At 41.2% G+C, this 16058-nt stretch overlaps 1 protein-coding gene across 12 annotated transcripts in view; it reads left to right on the top strand.

Annotated features, from left to right (window-relative positions):
• Window positions 1-16058, top strand: part of GRAMD1C (GRAM domain containing 1C) — a 51753-nt gene that overhangs the window by 27626 nt on the left and 8069 nt on the right. For 7 of the 12 annotated variants that reach the window (XM_046905206.1, XM_015295398.4, XM_015295386.4 and 4 more), the window contains 5 exons: window positions 3701-3819; window positions 4989-5109; window positions 8515-8677; window positions 14279-14425; window positions 15249-15367. In XM_046905206.1, the coding sequence (XP_046761162.1) occupies window positions 3701-3819; window positions 4989-5109; window positions 8515-8677; window positions 14279-14425; window positions 15249-15367 (669 nt within the window). The remainder of the gene's footprint in view (window positions 1-3700; window positions 3820-4988; window positions 5110-8514; window positions 8678-14278; window positions 14426-15248; window positions 15368-16058) is intronic. The other 5 variants (XM_040646343.2, XM_025143671.3, XM_015295377.4 and 2 more) reach the window with 1 other exon arrangement.

The raw sequence follows: 16058 nt of genomic DNA, 5'->3' as shown, positions 1-16058 counted from the left end.
AACTTCTCAGGCGGGTCAGCATGCTCTTTACCAGATCTCCATCTTGTGGCCATTTTGCCTTGTACTTAAGTGTCATGTTCATAGACAGTTCAACAAGTAGCCTTCTATGAAGTCTGCCTTTTTGATTAGAAATTGCACTGTGTAGGAGAAAGATGTGGAATAGCATGTAGCCATTTACTCCAAGCTTCATTAGGCCAAGATGCTGTCCTCTAACTTTTTCATGTTCTGGTAAGGATTCCTGATTACTTCAGCTGAGCTGCAATTCTGTAGCTCATAGCTTCTCTGTACTTGATGCCCTTCAGCTTTGGTTCCTTTAAGAATCAGTGGGTACCCTCCTCTTAAGATGGCACTTTTCTTTTTAAAATATCCATGTGAAGACTTCTGTTTGAGAGGGGGGAAAAAAAAATCCACATTTAATTAATTCCTGTTGCAAGATGTAGTCAAAGTGAACCTTCTAGGTTTTTACTATGCCATTGTTCTTGAAATGCTTCTGTTTGGAAGGGAAGCATCATGGAAAATAAGGAATCATTAATGTAGGTCTGGAAGAGACATGACACCAACCTTGATAAAACAGATAGCAGCTTTCACATCCACTCAGGCTTTAAATAATGTATCAGTTTATTAAATCAGCCATGATTCCTGCTTTGCAACAGGCTTTCCAAATTGGCAGAAACAACTTTAGTAATGGTTGTTAATGATAGAAAGAGTAATGGCATTCATACTGTCGCTTTATTCTCCTCAAGTTCATGGATGCCAAATATTCCTCCACTTTGAGGGAGAAGGAAACAATTAAAGTATAATTAAGCAGGTTATTCAAATTCCAAACAAACAGTGTTCTGTATTTCTAATAGAACAAGATCTTAACTTGGTCTCAATTCCCATGAGTCCTTTTCCTTAGAGTTGGGTTATTTTCCTTTTATTCCTGTGCTTTGCTGGGTAGAGATTTGCACCAGTCTCCAGGTGCTGAAGCAGATAAGTTTGGGGGTGTGAGAAGGGACCAGAACTTTAGCTGAACTGGGGTTCTTGTGGCAAACATCCACTAGGGCAGCAAATGAACCAGCTTCTAAGGCAAGGCTTTGAAAAATACTTGTTGCACCTTTGCATTCATCAAAGGTGGTTTTAGAGATCAAAAAGGGCTCAGGTTGATTTTTGACCTTCATGTTCAGGCAGTTTTAACTGAACCAGGTGTTCGCTGTTACCCTTTGCCATTGTAATCAAGAAATTGGGCAAAATTCCATGTTAGAGTTGCTTGGTTTGAGAGTGCGTTTCTGTGTGTGGGGTGTCTCTGGATTAAACCTTTATGGAGTATGTCTTTACCCCCATGGACAGGTGTAGAAGTAAAAATCAGTAGCTTTGCTCATGGTATTTTGTAGGACAGCCTGTTTGATGCCACCACTTTGACTGGTGTGACATGAAGTATTGATACTGTGTTCCAGGTTTGAAAGGACAAAAATGTGTCCCACTGCTTCTTGTATACAAAAAAAGAAAGGCTACAAAGAACTGAGGAATAATCTAGCACAGACCATCACCTCGAGTGGGCAGAGCAATCTGGGTTTAGTTTCAGCTTTACAAGTTTCAGAGCCACTCCAGACTGCTTCTGCTCAGAGACAGAAATCTGAGCCAGAAAAGTCATGCCCTCTTTGCCTTTAGAACTAATCTTTTCTGATTATAGTGGAGAAAGTCTGATTTGAAGCTGGGCTGTTAATGACTTACTGTATCTAGCTGAGCTAGAAGTAATTGAGCAGATTGCAAGAATCCTGGCTCTAGAAACAGAAGTTAGTAATATTGACTTTGTAAAACCACAGGAAACAACTTTATAGATTCCTAAAATGCACATCTTGTAGTTTTTCTTCTTTCTGCAAACCACTGAGTCGCCTGTACAAGGACAGGCTGATATGCCTGCAGGCTGATGCAGACTGTGCTGATGAGTGTAGTGATGCTTAGCCATTGTCAGGTCTCTTAGCACTGGAAAAAAAAATGCTGGGGAAGTACAGGGCAACAGAATGAAAGCAGCCTTGTGCCTGCCATTTAATCTCTGGTGGAGAGGTGTGCTCTCTAAGAGTATACAGCAGTCGTATTTTAAAAACAGGTAGGCGTTGTCTGTTTTCAGACACTTTCAGACAGAACAGCTGAAGCACTCAGAGTGTCCCTGGAAGGAAGGCGAGGCAGCTGCGTGTTTGGTGCGTGCTGAGCACCGTGGTGCCCCGCGGGGAATCTCACGGGGCCGTGGAGGCTGGTACTAGCTGTTAGGATCCGTGCGCTCTAGGTGCGTGTTCAGTGTTGTAACGCCTCCTTTGTCCCCGGTACAAGTAAAGGCGGTGATCTGTGCCACCAGGGTGCTCGTGGAAAAGCCCCACGTCTGTCCCCTCAGAGAGCGGCCGAGGCCGCCCTCGGCTTCGCGCCTCCCAGTGAGGGAGGAGGGCGAGGGGCCGTGCGGTGCCGGCCCGGGGCAGCCCCTGCGGCTGCGGGGCCGGGCCCTGCCGCCGAGCAGGAAGTGGGAGCGGGCCGGGGTGGCCCGGGAGCGGCGGGGAGGAGCCGGCCGACCGCTGCGGGCCCGGAGGGTGAGGGGAGAAAGTGTCGGGCTGTGTGTGTCTGTGTGTGTGTTGGGCGGGGGTAGCGTATTGAGCGGGGCCGCGACCCGGCGTGAGGAACCGACTGTTTGTAGGTGAGCGTTTACCTTTGGTGCCTGCGGAGCGGCCTTTTTTGGGGTGGCTAAAATTGTAGGTAGTGTAACACTGCAGGCAGAGCAAAGAGGTAGAGAGGATCGCTTAAAAGCCCTTTAAATTATGCACGAGTATTTAATGTGATCATTTCATGCAAATAGTAAGCAGACCTGTGTTACTGCCTCATTAGCATGGTTCTGTTCCCTTGATCAATATGGATCGTGACTGCGGCACATTTTCCAGTGCGATGCCTGTCTTCTTTGACTAAATACCCAAACAGTATTGCTGCATTTCCTTCTTTTTTGGTTTGGCCCTTTCCTGCCAGAAACAGTGGACTTTGAAACTAGTTGCTTACTTTGCTGATAAGAGTTGGTTGTAACACTCACTTCCCCTAACTTTCCTGATGGTCAGAGAGAACGTGGAATTCACGGAGCTTATAGGGAAAGAGAAGAGCGGCCAGCTGTGAGACGAGGTATTTTGCCTATGGAGCTTGTGGCAGTGTCCCACCTGCTGCCCCACCTTGGTGAGATGGACTGCTGGCTGAGCTGGCGCTAATGTCTGCAGTGACTGAAGTGCTAGTCTCTCACTGCTGGTAGAGAGATCTGAGCATCCCGAGGAAACAGGCATGGATCTGTTAAGTTTTCTGGGATCAGAGGGGGAGGGAGTGACTGGCTGTCTGCTAGCTGCTGGTTTTGTGCCATGTCTTGTGAAACGCGGGAGGGGGATGCTTTGAAGATATCACCAGCGTTTTCAGAGATGAATGAAGGTGCAGCTACAAGCATTTTTTTTTCTTGAAATACTAGTTTTTTAACGTCTAGTGTTATTGGTTGAACAGTGATGGGTTGGGTACACGGAGTAGATGGGAGTTCAGTTCCCCAAAATGCTGAAATCTAATCTTGAAATGTGATACCTAAATGCTTGCAGACCTTGTCAGAAGTGAGGTTAAAGGCTGTGGCGTAATTCAAACTTCTTACTGTTTTACCTACTGTGCCTTACTGCTCCATAGCACAGTTCTTGACTAGCTCGCTTTCTTTCAGAGGCTGACCAAGCAGGAATTCTGGCAGCTGGTGCACCAGAGCTATGGCTCTGAGCTGGGTCTGAACACCGAGGAAATGGAGAGCTTCCACTCATCATCTGAGGACAATGGGCAGTGTCGGTAAGAGGAGACTATAAAGCTTATTGATCCCTACTTATGGGGAAGCAATGTTCTTTTTTTAGAAACTGTTTTCCAAAGTGCTCCTGTAGCTTTACCTGAAAGGTTAAGCCTAGAGTAAAACGATGATGAGAACTGAACTGCATAAACTGAATATGCATAAAAACTTAATAGTGTTCATTGTTTAAAAGAGGAACACTGCTGAGGCCCCTTAGAGAGGGAGATAGGAAGACCTTCTTGCCCCTAGATCTGCCTGGGGGAGGGCAGGATAGCTTAAATATCAACTTTTTCTCCTGATAGTGTTTGGTCAGGATCTGTTTGCCCTTCAACAGTTTGGAAGGGCTGAATGGAATAGAGCTATATCTGCTGTTCAAACACTTTTCCTTACTTCATGGAGACTAAAATACCTGCTTTGTTGTCCCTGTGCCTCAGGTCTTAGCTTATTTTATGTATGATAGTCAGGTTGAATTAGGAAGCAAGAAGAAAACTATATATAGATATCTTTCCGGAACGGTTTTATTGATTTCTTGGAATAAATATGAACTATCTTATAAACGGTCAGTGTAATTCTGGAGTTTTAATTTTGTATCAGTATGTAATAAATATGACTTTGTAAAATTGAACAATGTAACTTGCATCTCTTTTTCATTTCGGCATTATCTGAGTGTGTGTAATAGGAAAACACTGCAAGCTTCAAAAAATGTCCCATTAAGTATTTCCTGGGTTTTATCTGTTTAAAATAAATAAATAAATGCAGTACTTTGCAACTCAGGAATAATGGATGCAGGAAAAAAAGTCTCAGAGTCTCTTTGGACACTTTTGAAATTCTCTCAAAGCTACCTCTGTTTCTCTGCACAGTGCATGCTTTCTGTCTCACCTGTGCTTGGTTTTTACTAAAAACATAGGCAAAAGTTGGATTTATTGAGGTGATTATGGTGAGAAACGTGGCTTGAGAGGTTAACGAGGTAGATGGGGGACGAATTAGTTGGTAGCTGTTAATATTAGCAGGATAACTATGACGTGAGTGCAGAAATTGCCCATGAAAAGCTTAAAAAGGAGATGCGAGTTGCATTGTTCAGTAATAAACAGTAAATAAGCATTACAAAGCCATGCTTATTTACTTACAGATACACGTGTGGCTCTAAATATATCTTATTTCTTCCTTTGGACAGATCCAGCGTTTGTGATGAACCTGGAGAAAGGGATGACAAACTACCTAAAACAGTTGGTTTAGTTCGGGAATCCACGCTTCAAACAGAAGGAGAGTCACTCAATAGACACGCGTTGTCAGGTGTAAGTGCTGATTCAATCTTTTTTGCTAGTCATAACTGAGAAATATGCTGAACATGTCTACCTGTAAACATAAGAATGCATGGGAGTTGTAATTTGTGGAATTCATTGGGGGCTCATGGTAGCCTAAAAGGTTTTCACATCAGAAATTGGATATGATTACTGTCAGGTTTCAGGAATATATTTGGGAAGCAAACTTCAGGATAAGATAACATTGTCGGTGTGAGTTTCTAATTCACTGCATAATGCCGAGCTTTAGGCCTTGGTCTTCCCAGCTGTAGAAACAAAACTAATCATATTTTATCCACCTTCCTATGCACCCTGTGCCCTTTTATGCACATGCTTTATGCAAGTAGTATTTGTGTTAACTTCCAATGCTTTTGCTTGTGTTGTTTCTAATTAAAAAACTCCTCAAGGCTCTTTTGCCTGCTATACATGAGGATTATTAGAGGGTAAGTTATGCTATGTATCCTTGCCTTCAGAGGTTAGTTAGTCGTCTTTTGTGAATATATGAAACCTCTTTTCTTCTTCCACTTTACCCCTGCTTAATCAAACTTGCAGAGATTATTTTGAAAGCAGGAAATGAAAACAAACAAACAAAACTCCCTTGGTTAGGGTGAGTTTTCCCCATCCTTTGTGTTAATAAAAACTGAACGAACACGGGTGTTCTGTGGTGTTGAATGAATTTGTAAGTGTCATTCTTTATTTGAGAGGGCAAATACTTTAGTAATGGTATCTGAGGTGTGCACAGCATTTAGCGTGGTTGCTGGGGCTACTATGTGCAGTTGTAGTCCTAAAAGGTTATGGACATTTTCTCTTGGTTAATAGATACCCCAAGGGAAAGCTCAGGGAAAAGCAAACAGAGCACCAGAACCTTTCACTGTTCTCAGATCAGCTACTTATTTGCTGTTTCAGCTTTGAAAAAAATCGGAGGGAAGAAAGGAGATGCTTGTAACAGCCCTTACTATCATACACTTCTTTTGGCTTTTGTTACTTGGTAAAACTCATTTGGACTTCAAGTAGGCTTTAAATAGTTCAGTGGAAATGCAAGTTGCTGGCTAGAGACTGATACCCAGCAAACGAAACTGGTGTTAGTTTGTAAGGTGTTTAAAAGTTTAGTTACTATGAAGATGGGTGTCCCTGAGTCCTAGGAGTATAAAACAAGATTTTTTGGAAAATTGAAGGGGGGGCCTGGGATGACTGTGGATGCTGCTGGAATTCTGACTGTTTAGAGTAAGTAAAATTACCCAGGTAGCCTTGATTTGGATCTGTTCTTGTCCAAATACGATTTAAACAACTCGTATTAAAGTAATGGCTCTGCATAGAAAAGTGTTTTGTTTACCTACTAGGTGTTGCTCCCAGAGATGTTTGTTGCAGGTGCTAAATGTAATTGGGCATGTAGGTAAGCAGAAATGCCCAGGGATTTGATCTGTGAGCAGGGTTACATTCTAGGATTCTTTTTGAATAGTCATCCTTCAAAAGAGTTACTTAATTATAATGTAAAACAGCAATCTTGATTAATGTGTTTAGTTTACTGTTTTAGTGTGCTAAAATACATAATGTTTGTGTTAAACATTTGGTGTTTCTAAAGAATGCCAGCGCTCTCCCCGCAGCCTAGGATTATAGCAGATATTGTAGAAGCTCAAGGGCAGTAAGAGGAGAGGGCAGTGCTTAGAAAGCTTTTATCAAATATCATTGCACTGATGATGCACAGCATAATTGCCTCCCGAAGACTGGAGAGAGAAAAAGGCTTAACTCCTTCCTTACTGTTCTGACAGACCAAAGAAGTCCACAAGCTCTCTTCAGAAAGAGATCTGAACTAATGAAGGGGTTGGCTGGCATTACTTGGACTGTCTTGGAAAAGGCTATTATCAGTAGCTGTCTGTGGTTGATTAAATGAAGTCTGTGTAATACCATTTGTGGCATGTCTGCTTCTCTAAGTGCAGGTCATCTCTGTATGAAAACCACCTTCTTCCTTCTGTTCCTCTTTAGAAGGCTCTGCAAGGTTTTCCCTATCCCGTAGCCTTCTGTTGGCAGGTCAAAAACAGAAATGCACTGGTACAGAGCTCAGCAGTACTGGACATTTCACCACTACAAGCTCCTTTCTACATGTGTTGGTAGAACGTTATCGTTGAAATGGTGGTTAGTATCCTCATTGCCATTGTGTACCTCAGCATAACTTCAGGCATGTTAGCTCCTTTCAATAGCAGCGTTTGTTAATTGGTTGTCTTTGCTGATGCAATATTCTTCTTTTGACCTTTAGGGAATGTTTTTGCTCACTTATACTGTGATCGAATTCTCATTTGTCTGTTTTCCTGCCACACACCTTCTGCTAATGGTCCTCTGTTGCACAAAATAATAAATGGTCTCTCTTTTGAAAAAAAGTCCAGTAGTACAGGAAGAACATAATGATTATTCAAGCAGCGGATGCTCTTGGTTTTGAGTCAGTGCTGAATAATCTTCAAGGGTAATGGCACTGCAGATTAATTGGAGCTACTCAGTTAAAGAAACCTCATTTAATACCATCTGTGTGCTACCACCTATGGGGACTTTACCATTCTTGATCCTGGTTCTTTCACTGAATGCAATGGGAGCTTTAAGGGAAGGTTTAGCGTGAAAACTAAGACTCTTAGACAAGTGCTTTAAGTGGCAGTTTGAAATGCACAAACCTTGTGCACGTGGTTTCACTAGCTATTACTTCTCAAAGTGTGTGCAAGCTTAGTGCCCAGTAACTGTAGCTCATGATGCAGATCTGCATCACTGAATCCAATGGCTTGTACTGCAGGGCATGCTCTGCTTCTGTCCTGGAAATGGCAGATGATACTCCATTGCTTTATTTCTAGAAGTAGCATTATATAGGCAAGATGACTCTATGCAGTGTCTTTGTTTTTTTCTTTTATTTAGCTTTTTGCTTTGTTGAAAGGTGATGAAGCCCTACAAAGTAAGAACATTTTTCAAGTATTCAACTGGGGTGACCAAATGTTAGTGGAAAAAGGGATGCCCTACCTGCTTCATTGTCCTTCCCCCTAGGATTGTTGGACCCTCTTCTAAAACGGTATAAAAACGAATCTGACCAATAAGTGAATAGCTGTGTTAGATTAATGAGTTTGTAAATGCCAGCATTGATGCAGGGAAAGGAACTGTATAGGGAGTAAACTGCTGCTTTAAGGTGGCTCTTGGTAAGACAGAGCTGATGATAAACAAGTCTCGTTACCAGGGTGAAGTGAAAGTCTGAGATAAAGAGTAAAGGAGGCTGGCTGAGGGTGGAGGAAGTCAGTGCTTGACTTTGTGGTAACTGAGCAGGTAGAATTTATGGCTTTGGTTGTATTGTTTTTCATTGAAAATAACTTTGTCTTTTTTCAGTGGCCTATGATTACTGATTTTTTTTCTTTTGCTTTTTTTTTTTAGGTGGAAGAGTCTCTAAGTGAGAAACAAATAAAGAAGAGCCCTCTTCCATCTTCAGAAAGAAAATCTGTTAAGCTAGTCAGAAGCAGATCTTTAGAAAAGTCCTTGGATCTGAATGAGAATGAAAATCTTCAAGAGAAAAGCAGTGCCTCAGATAGCGAGGAAGGTAATGTTTTTTAACTGTTTGGAATCTTATTCTTGTCCCCTCTCACTCACAGAGTAAGTTGGAGAACTTTTTGATTTTGTTAAACCTTTTCAGTGTTTCACAGAATTGCAGCAAAGTGTCTTATGTTGGCAGGAGAAAAAGAATTGTTGGAGGTGTTTAAAGAAAAAAAATTGATTTTTACTTTTTTTCCCTTTGGTGGGTAAAAAGTTGCTAATATCTTAAATTAATAACTTTTTGACAATGTGATGTTCACTTTTCTTGATTTCGTGGGCATGAGCGGTTTTGCATGCCCTAGGGAGTGAGTAAGGTCAGAGCCTGCCTTGTACCCAGACTGGATGACAGTGATGTGTGTGCAAATGAAGGACAGCAAAGCTCAACTTCTGAATACACTGCTAATTTTCTTTCATATGCGGAGAAAGAACTTTCATCACCTGTTGGCAGGAATAGAGCAGTTCAGTTTGAGGCCAGTTGTTGATCTGTCTGAGCAACTCTGCATCTTGTCTTTTCAGAGTTAGCTGGCTATTGAAGGTGCTTGCAGATGCTGTTAAATTGGTATCACTGGGGTGTCTAGGAAAGCTTTCAAAGTAATCGATTGAATTGGCCGCCTGCAAGTTGTGATCTTCACCTGAGGATATATTTATTTCAGTTAGCTTTCCTTTTGCTCACCAGTACCTCTTTTGTTTTCAAATTCAACTCAATACATGTCAAGCTGTATCGTTTTTTGAGTCTGTGTATTTGAGCAATTTGCTGTTAATCCTGTACATATTTAACAAGCTTTACAGATTGTTTACTCAATCTCAGTTGTATCCTGTAAAGCTGCAGAAAGCTTCAGCCTTCTGGTGTTGAGATATTTTGCAGTTTTCCTGTCATCTTTGTACTGCCTTTTTTAGCCTCTGGAGTTTTTTTTATAGCAAAGGTATCCAATGAAATGGACTGAAAATAGTCCTATTGTCTTCATGCTGCTGTGTGCCTAAGTGACAGCAGCAAATAGCAGCTGCCATTCCTGCAACTGATGTTGAGCAAAGAGAGCATATTAAACTTAGGGGTGTCTCTTTAAAAGAGAACTGAACTTATGCTGCTTTTATTTCTCCACCCTCCCCCAGGTTAAGTCTCTTATTCAGAGCAGGATTTTCTAGTCACACAACATCAATCTTTTCTCACAGGTTCCCTTCTTCGTGCTTAGAATTTTTTCCTGTCTGTTTCCTATAGCAGTTGCCCTATACTTTTACAAGGTGAATTCTTTCATGCAGATGAAATTAGCCACACAGCAAAGGTTTACCCATGCAGTTAATCTCCCTTGTGTCCTGGCAAATGAGGTGAGGGGGCAAATTCAAGGCTGTTGTTCTCTAACTCCAGGCCCACCTGACACCCAAAGCTGGAATGCCAGAGCCATGGCAAGTAGCTCCATTGTCCTAGGCCATTTTCACTTTGCATACTAGGGAAGGGAGTCTCTCCCTGTACACCACTAGCTTCGCTACCTCTATCTTGGTGCTTTTGTTTGGTTTCATAGATTAGTGTGATAAAGTTTGAGTCGTGACAGACTCTTGGCCGAACAAGGAGTTAATATCTACAGTCTCAGTTACACATTTCAGAAGATAAATTTTAGCTCAAGCACAGAATATGTATTCCCAAAACAGAAGTAGCAGATTCTGAGTTTCCTCAAAGGACTTTTTTTGTATGTAGAGTTTCTACGTGCAGCTACAATGCTCAGCAGCATAAAATACTCTATACAGAGAAGGGAGAAATAAGATACTGGGAAACAGTCTTTTGTGGTAGAAAGTTTTACTGTGTATGGGGACATCATAAATCCCTGATTTTCTTGAATGACTTTACATACTGTTTTGTTTCTGTGTGTATTAATTACCACCTCAGACGCATGATCTGCAGGAGAGCCTAACTGCTTGTGCACTTACACTGTAAGATGGGTGCAATAGTGGTTGAACTTCTGCAAATAGGGGTATATGATGCAGAAAATGCTGGAAATAGTTTGGTTGAAATTATTTCAGCCCTGTTCTTTTCAAGAGGTGAAATTCTGGATATACGGCCTTGTATACAGAACAGTAGCCATGTTGCCTTGCTGACATTTTAATCAAAATCCTGAGATCACATGTTCTCTTAAATGTATAGCTACCAATTACTTGTTGCTTAGGCATTTGGAGAGTTATCTGTCCTGAATTATCTAAAGACAAGAGGTTTAAGTTTTATCTTGTGAGCAGGAAAAAGATAGCAATATTTCTCAGTACATCCTTTAAGTTAATTTAACAGTTTGGTCTTTTAAAATATAGTAGAATTCTACCATAATGGCAAACACTGCTGTGCAATCTTCAAATAGGTGGTGTCTGGAAAATGTTCTGTCTAGGAATTGGTCTTAATGACTTATTTTGAAGTGCATCTGTTTTAGGTCTCTGACCTGCACATTATTCACACAGTGTGCAATTTTTCCCCTATTCCTGGTGGCACAGAAATCCCAGGCAGTGCCAAGAGCTGTGTATATACTTTATTTTTCCCCTGACCCTCCCTCATCTCCATGAAGTGAAAAAATCAGAAGTCTTAGTAATTTGTTGGATAGCCTCTGTTCTTACAGGTTCAGCTGCTTTAATTTGCTTGCAGCGTGTATTTAGCTTCACAAGCTGTTGGTTATTATGGGAATTTAAAGACCAGGATTTGCTTTCCTGGGCCCTTTTTCCCGCTGCTCTCCTCCAGTTTTCTGGCTCTTCCTTGTCTCACACTGCAGATGTCTTCAAACCTCTGCAATCACTGGTGCGTAATGGTATTATATGCAAACGGTATTTCATAGCTTGCCTTGCAGTGATGGAAGTGACCTTATGAAGTGTAAGGCAGTAGCGGGGGAGGGAGCAGGCTTGCAGTCTTTATGTAGAACGGAGATACTCATGGTAATATTTGCTTCTGGATTTTTGGGTCCCTGGGGATCCTAACCCAAAGTCAGAGTAACTTCATATTCTCTTATCAGACAGTATCTCCGATTCATCTATAATGGTTTTCAGATTGAGAGAGTTAGCAGCTGGTAGTTGCGTACTGCTAAGGGGTCAGAACAGTACTAAAAGCTAAGGGATTAGACTAATATTTTTACAAGAAGATAAACATTTCTTATAAATAGTATTTCTAAGCCAATTTTAGGTAAATTGCTTGATGTTGCCTTAGAATTGTGATAAGTAAAAAGTAGGTATGCTTACCTGTGAGTTAAGCCAAAGGAAACAGACAAACACGCATTTCTATTTGTAGCAAAGGTGAGTTTTCGAGCTTCCTGTTCTGTCCAAATTGCAAGCGTGTAATGTGTCTGCTTATTCTTCAGTTATGTTACTGTTTGTGCTTACTGCTTCATGTAGGATTTCTGCAGATGCTCTGAGAAGCCCAGATGAAAGTGACTTGTCAAGCTCTCAGTACCTGCAGTGACCAGCTTCTGCTGGTATGGAATTGGGGTGTTAATACATGCATGTTACAGGCCTCGCATCTGAAGGGTGTCCAGGCTTCCTGAAAAATAGCTGTTGGAATCCTAGCATCTAAGTAGCTAATTAGCCCAATATATCAGCCTAGTTCCAGCTTGGGTTTTCTGAAAATGTTTTTCTGTGTGATAACAACATCAATTTTCTGAGAACCAAAAGAGATTGTAAGGAAAAGCATCCCTCGGTAGATATTTCCATGTACTTGGCAGCTCATTCCCTAATCATGACTTATAAGGAATAGATTTTTAAAACGTGTAGGCAAACCAGCTAACAGGAATCCATCCATAAATGAAAACGTTACAAGACCCATGGATGCCCTTGAACTTGAGCCTTAGTATAAGGAAGAGAGATTTGTGCTTGTAGAGAAAAAATATTTCAGTAGCAAGGTACAGACCTTAAAGTAATAACACATGGTTTTTGGATTATCTACTGTCTGGCTCCATATTCATTAGCTGATGCATAGTAGTCGAAGGAGGTGTCAGCATAAGAATTTCTGAAGCTTCCCCTTCCTCTTAGCAAAGGATGGGAAGTGGAGAATGCTTTTTGTGGTAGGAGGTCTGCAGTGTTGGGGCCTCCTTAGCTGAGGTCAGACAGTTTGCTTTGTGTTTTGGTAGGTTCAGTTCTGAGAGGAAACTGAACTTAAGCTGAAAACTGAAGCTGAACCTCTAGCTGCCTGCAGAATGTCTCAGTACAGCTGAATTTGTAGTCTAGCAACTAATTACTGTATATTGGTTGGTTCGATAGGTCTTTTAAAATATGTGCTTGCTATTTGTTCCACTTTGCAATTATCTAAGCAGAACGTAGCACAGGAAGTACATCTCTTGTGCAGGCATAAAGTTGTCACTCATGCTTCACTTTTAGGGTCGTATATTGTAGCCTGCCTGGGTCAAAGAGCTTTTCTGAGGACATGTATATGTGTAATGGGGACTTCTGGCAGGCTAGAAGCAGTGCTAGAGCAGAAGTCTGCTCAGAGTCAGAACTGGTTTTTACTGAGGAGTTCTGTTTTGGTATTTAGTTGATGTACTTGCATTTATCAGTACTGACTGCTACCAAATAATAATGGTTTAAGTGCTGTAACCTTAGCCTATGGGCACTTTGTGAACTGTAGCATGATATTCAAACTACCTTTGCACTGTGTGCTGGCAATGACCTTTGCTAGCTCTGAGCATTTATTTATATCAATTGAAATGTTAGGTGTCCTATCTTTCTCTTGCTTCCATGAGATTTATTTTCAAGCTTTTTGGTGGGGGTGGGTTTTTCGGTTCTGTTCATCTTTTTTTTTTTTTTTCTTCACTGATAGCCAAGGATGGACTTCTTTTCTAAAGCACAAGCAGACTGAGTTGGGGTTGGGGTTGGCATAGGAAACTGCTTTCCCTCCAGGATAACAATTCTGTTCCATGTGTCTTGTGAGAGTGGCTGAAATAGCCACAAAGAGCCATTCCAGGAACCAACGAGCAGCAGAAATAGCAAAGCTCAGTGCTGTACCACAGAACACTTCTTGGGTGCTTGTTGGTACTTTGAAATAGGGGAGGATGATAAAGCATCTCAGTGCGTTTGTCAGGACTGCAAAATGGAACAAGGTACCACTTGTGCTTCCCTTGTAGTAGTTAATGGGGGAGGAACAGTTTGAGGAAGGGTGTTTGAGAGTCTGTACCTGGACTCTTAGAATGTGGATGCTGCTGGCATTACAGACTTCAAAGGCAGAATTTTGAAACTTTCCACAGGTTAAAAGGAATGCTAGTGTGGCTTCACTGTCCTCTTTGCTATGCACGTGTCCTTCACATGAGGTATGCATTAAATGAGGACTGTGGTAACACTGTGTTCTCCAGTGCTTCTTGTAGGATCCTGAAGGCAAAAGGTTCTGCCAAGTGGTGGGACCTTGCATTGTTGATTTGTCAAGTCATTTGTACAAGGAAATAGTGAAAGGGGGTCTAGAAAATGAGCTCTTTACTTTGTTCCTCAAAGCCATCTTATTACAAAATGATGTGTTGCTGTCACTTCTGGGTTTCTGGGAATAAGAAGCAATTACTGATGCAAGATTAGAAAGGATTTGAGCTGTAATAAAGCTTAATACTATGAAGAAACTTCATAATGTTGTTGTTGCTTTTTTTAACCTGATCCCCCTGCCTTTCTTTAGCAGTAAAAGAGACTGCCTCTGAGAATGATGTCTATGGAAGACTTTTTATAAACAGAGTTTTCCACATCACTGCAGACAAGATGTTCGAAATCCTCTTCACCAATTCTCACTTCATGCAGAGGTTTCTCAATTCCAGGAGTATAGTAGGTAATGTACTCTTCTTCCTTCTGTCTGTGTTGCAATTTACCCTGAAAATTTCAACCTCTGAGAAATGTTAGAGAACTGAGTTGAACTTTGTTCCTCCTGCTTTAAAAGAATTTTGAAGCTCTATATTTTCTCTGTGGAAGTAGACATTAAAAGCTAGCTTGTTTCTGTAGATCAATCATCTTTCTGAATAAGAACTTCATTTAATGCTGTTTAAAAACAAACAAATGGGAAAAAAAAAACCCTGCACTTGATGCCTGAATTTTGAGTAAGATATTAAAATGCTTCATTTTGTGGGGTATTTCTGATTCCATTATGTCCCAGAAATAGTGAAATCTGTAGAGCTGGCGCACAGATGAAATTATTGCAGCCTTCTAAATGGTACTTGCAGGCTTTAATTTTCTGGATGAGTAAGCTTTATTCATTGAGATCATAAGGTAAGAAAACTAAGTTAAAAGGGTAATATTTATTCAGTATTAGCTTGAAAGGCAAAGTAGCAAAAGCTTTTGAATATTGCTAAGTGAATCTATTCAACTTCTAAGCAGATGGGAAATAGCATGTTTTCATTTACTTGCTTACTCTTCTCTGCACCTTTTGAGTCTCTTTCAGAAGACTCAGATTCAGCTACTTACTGCCTCACTTTTTGCTCAGTTAGTGAACTACAGTTTTCCCTTTTTCTGGAGAAAAAAAAAAAAAAAAAACAACTGCTTGGAGTCCTTTTTTTCCTCTCTGCACTGTTCTTAAACTGCAGGTTAAGATACAACAGGGCAGAGATGATGACTTTCAGGTGACCTGCATGTGAGATTTTGCATAATTTGTTATTTAGATGCTGTATCAACCCCTTGGAATAGAGATTCCAGTGGCAATCAGTTGAGGACTTTGACGTACACTGTAACAATTAACAATCCACTCTGTGGGAAGTTTACCACTGCAACTGAAAAGCAGGTACTTGTCTGTATGTGTGTCTGTTTGGTGCCATTTAAAGCAAGGGAGAGCTGTACAGTCTGTCAGATCATACCATGGGTTGGAGTTCATTGAGCTGAATGTGGATCTCCAATTCAAACGTAGCATCTCAGAAGGTGTTCTTCTTTCCCTTTCACTATTACTGAATAAGTGCTGATGAAATCAGAGGGGTTTTTGAACTTCAACATGGCTGAACTTCTACTGAAAATTCTGGGAAGAGTACTATTGACCACTTGTATGAATTAGAGTGGTCAGAAAAGATGAAACAAAGTGCTTTCAAGTGTCCAGTTCTGGGCTCCCCAGTACAAGAGAGGGTGGTGCTACTGGGAAGCGTCCAGTGAAGAGTCAGAAGATAAAGGGTTGGAACATTAATCCTATGAGAAAAAGGCTGAGAGGGCCAGGATTGGTCAGCCTGTGGAAGAGAAGGCTCAGACAGATTCTTATTGATATACATAAATATCTGAGGGAAGAGTGATAAGAAGATGGAGCCAGGTTCTTTTCAGTGGTGCCCAGTGCCAGACCAAAAAGGCACTGGACACAAACTGGAATACAGGAGGTTCCTTCTGAACATCAGGAAGCAGTCTTTTTACTGTGAGTGTTACCAGGCACTGGCATATGTTTCTTATAGATATTACAGAGTCTCCTTCCTTGGGGATCTTCAGAAGCTGCATGG

This window comes from Gallus gallus, chromosome 1 (genome assembly GCF_016699485.2).
Source record: "Gallus gallus isolate bGalGal1 chromosome 1, bGalGal1.mat.broiler.GRCg7b, whole genome shotgun sequence".
In the NCBI taxonomy this organism is placed as follows: Eukaryota; Metazoa; Chordata; class Aves; order Galliformes; family Phasianidae; genus Gallus; species Gallus gallus.
Note: the sequence above shows the minus strand (reverse complement) of the source record. Positions and strands in the feature narration are given on the sequence as shown.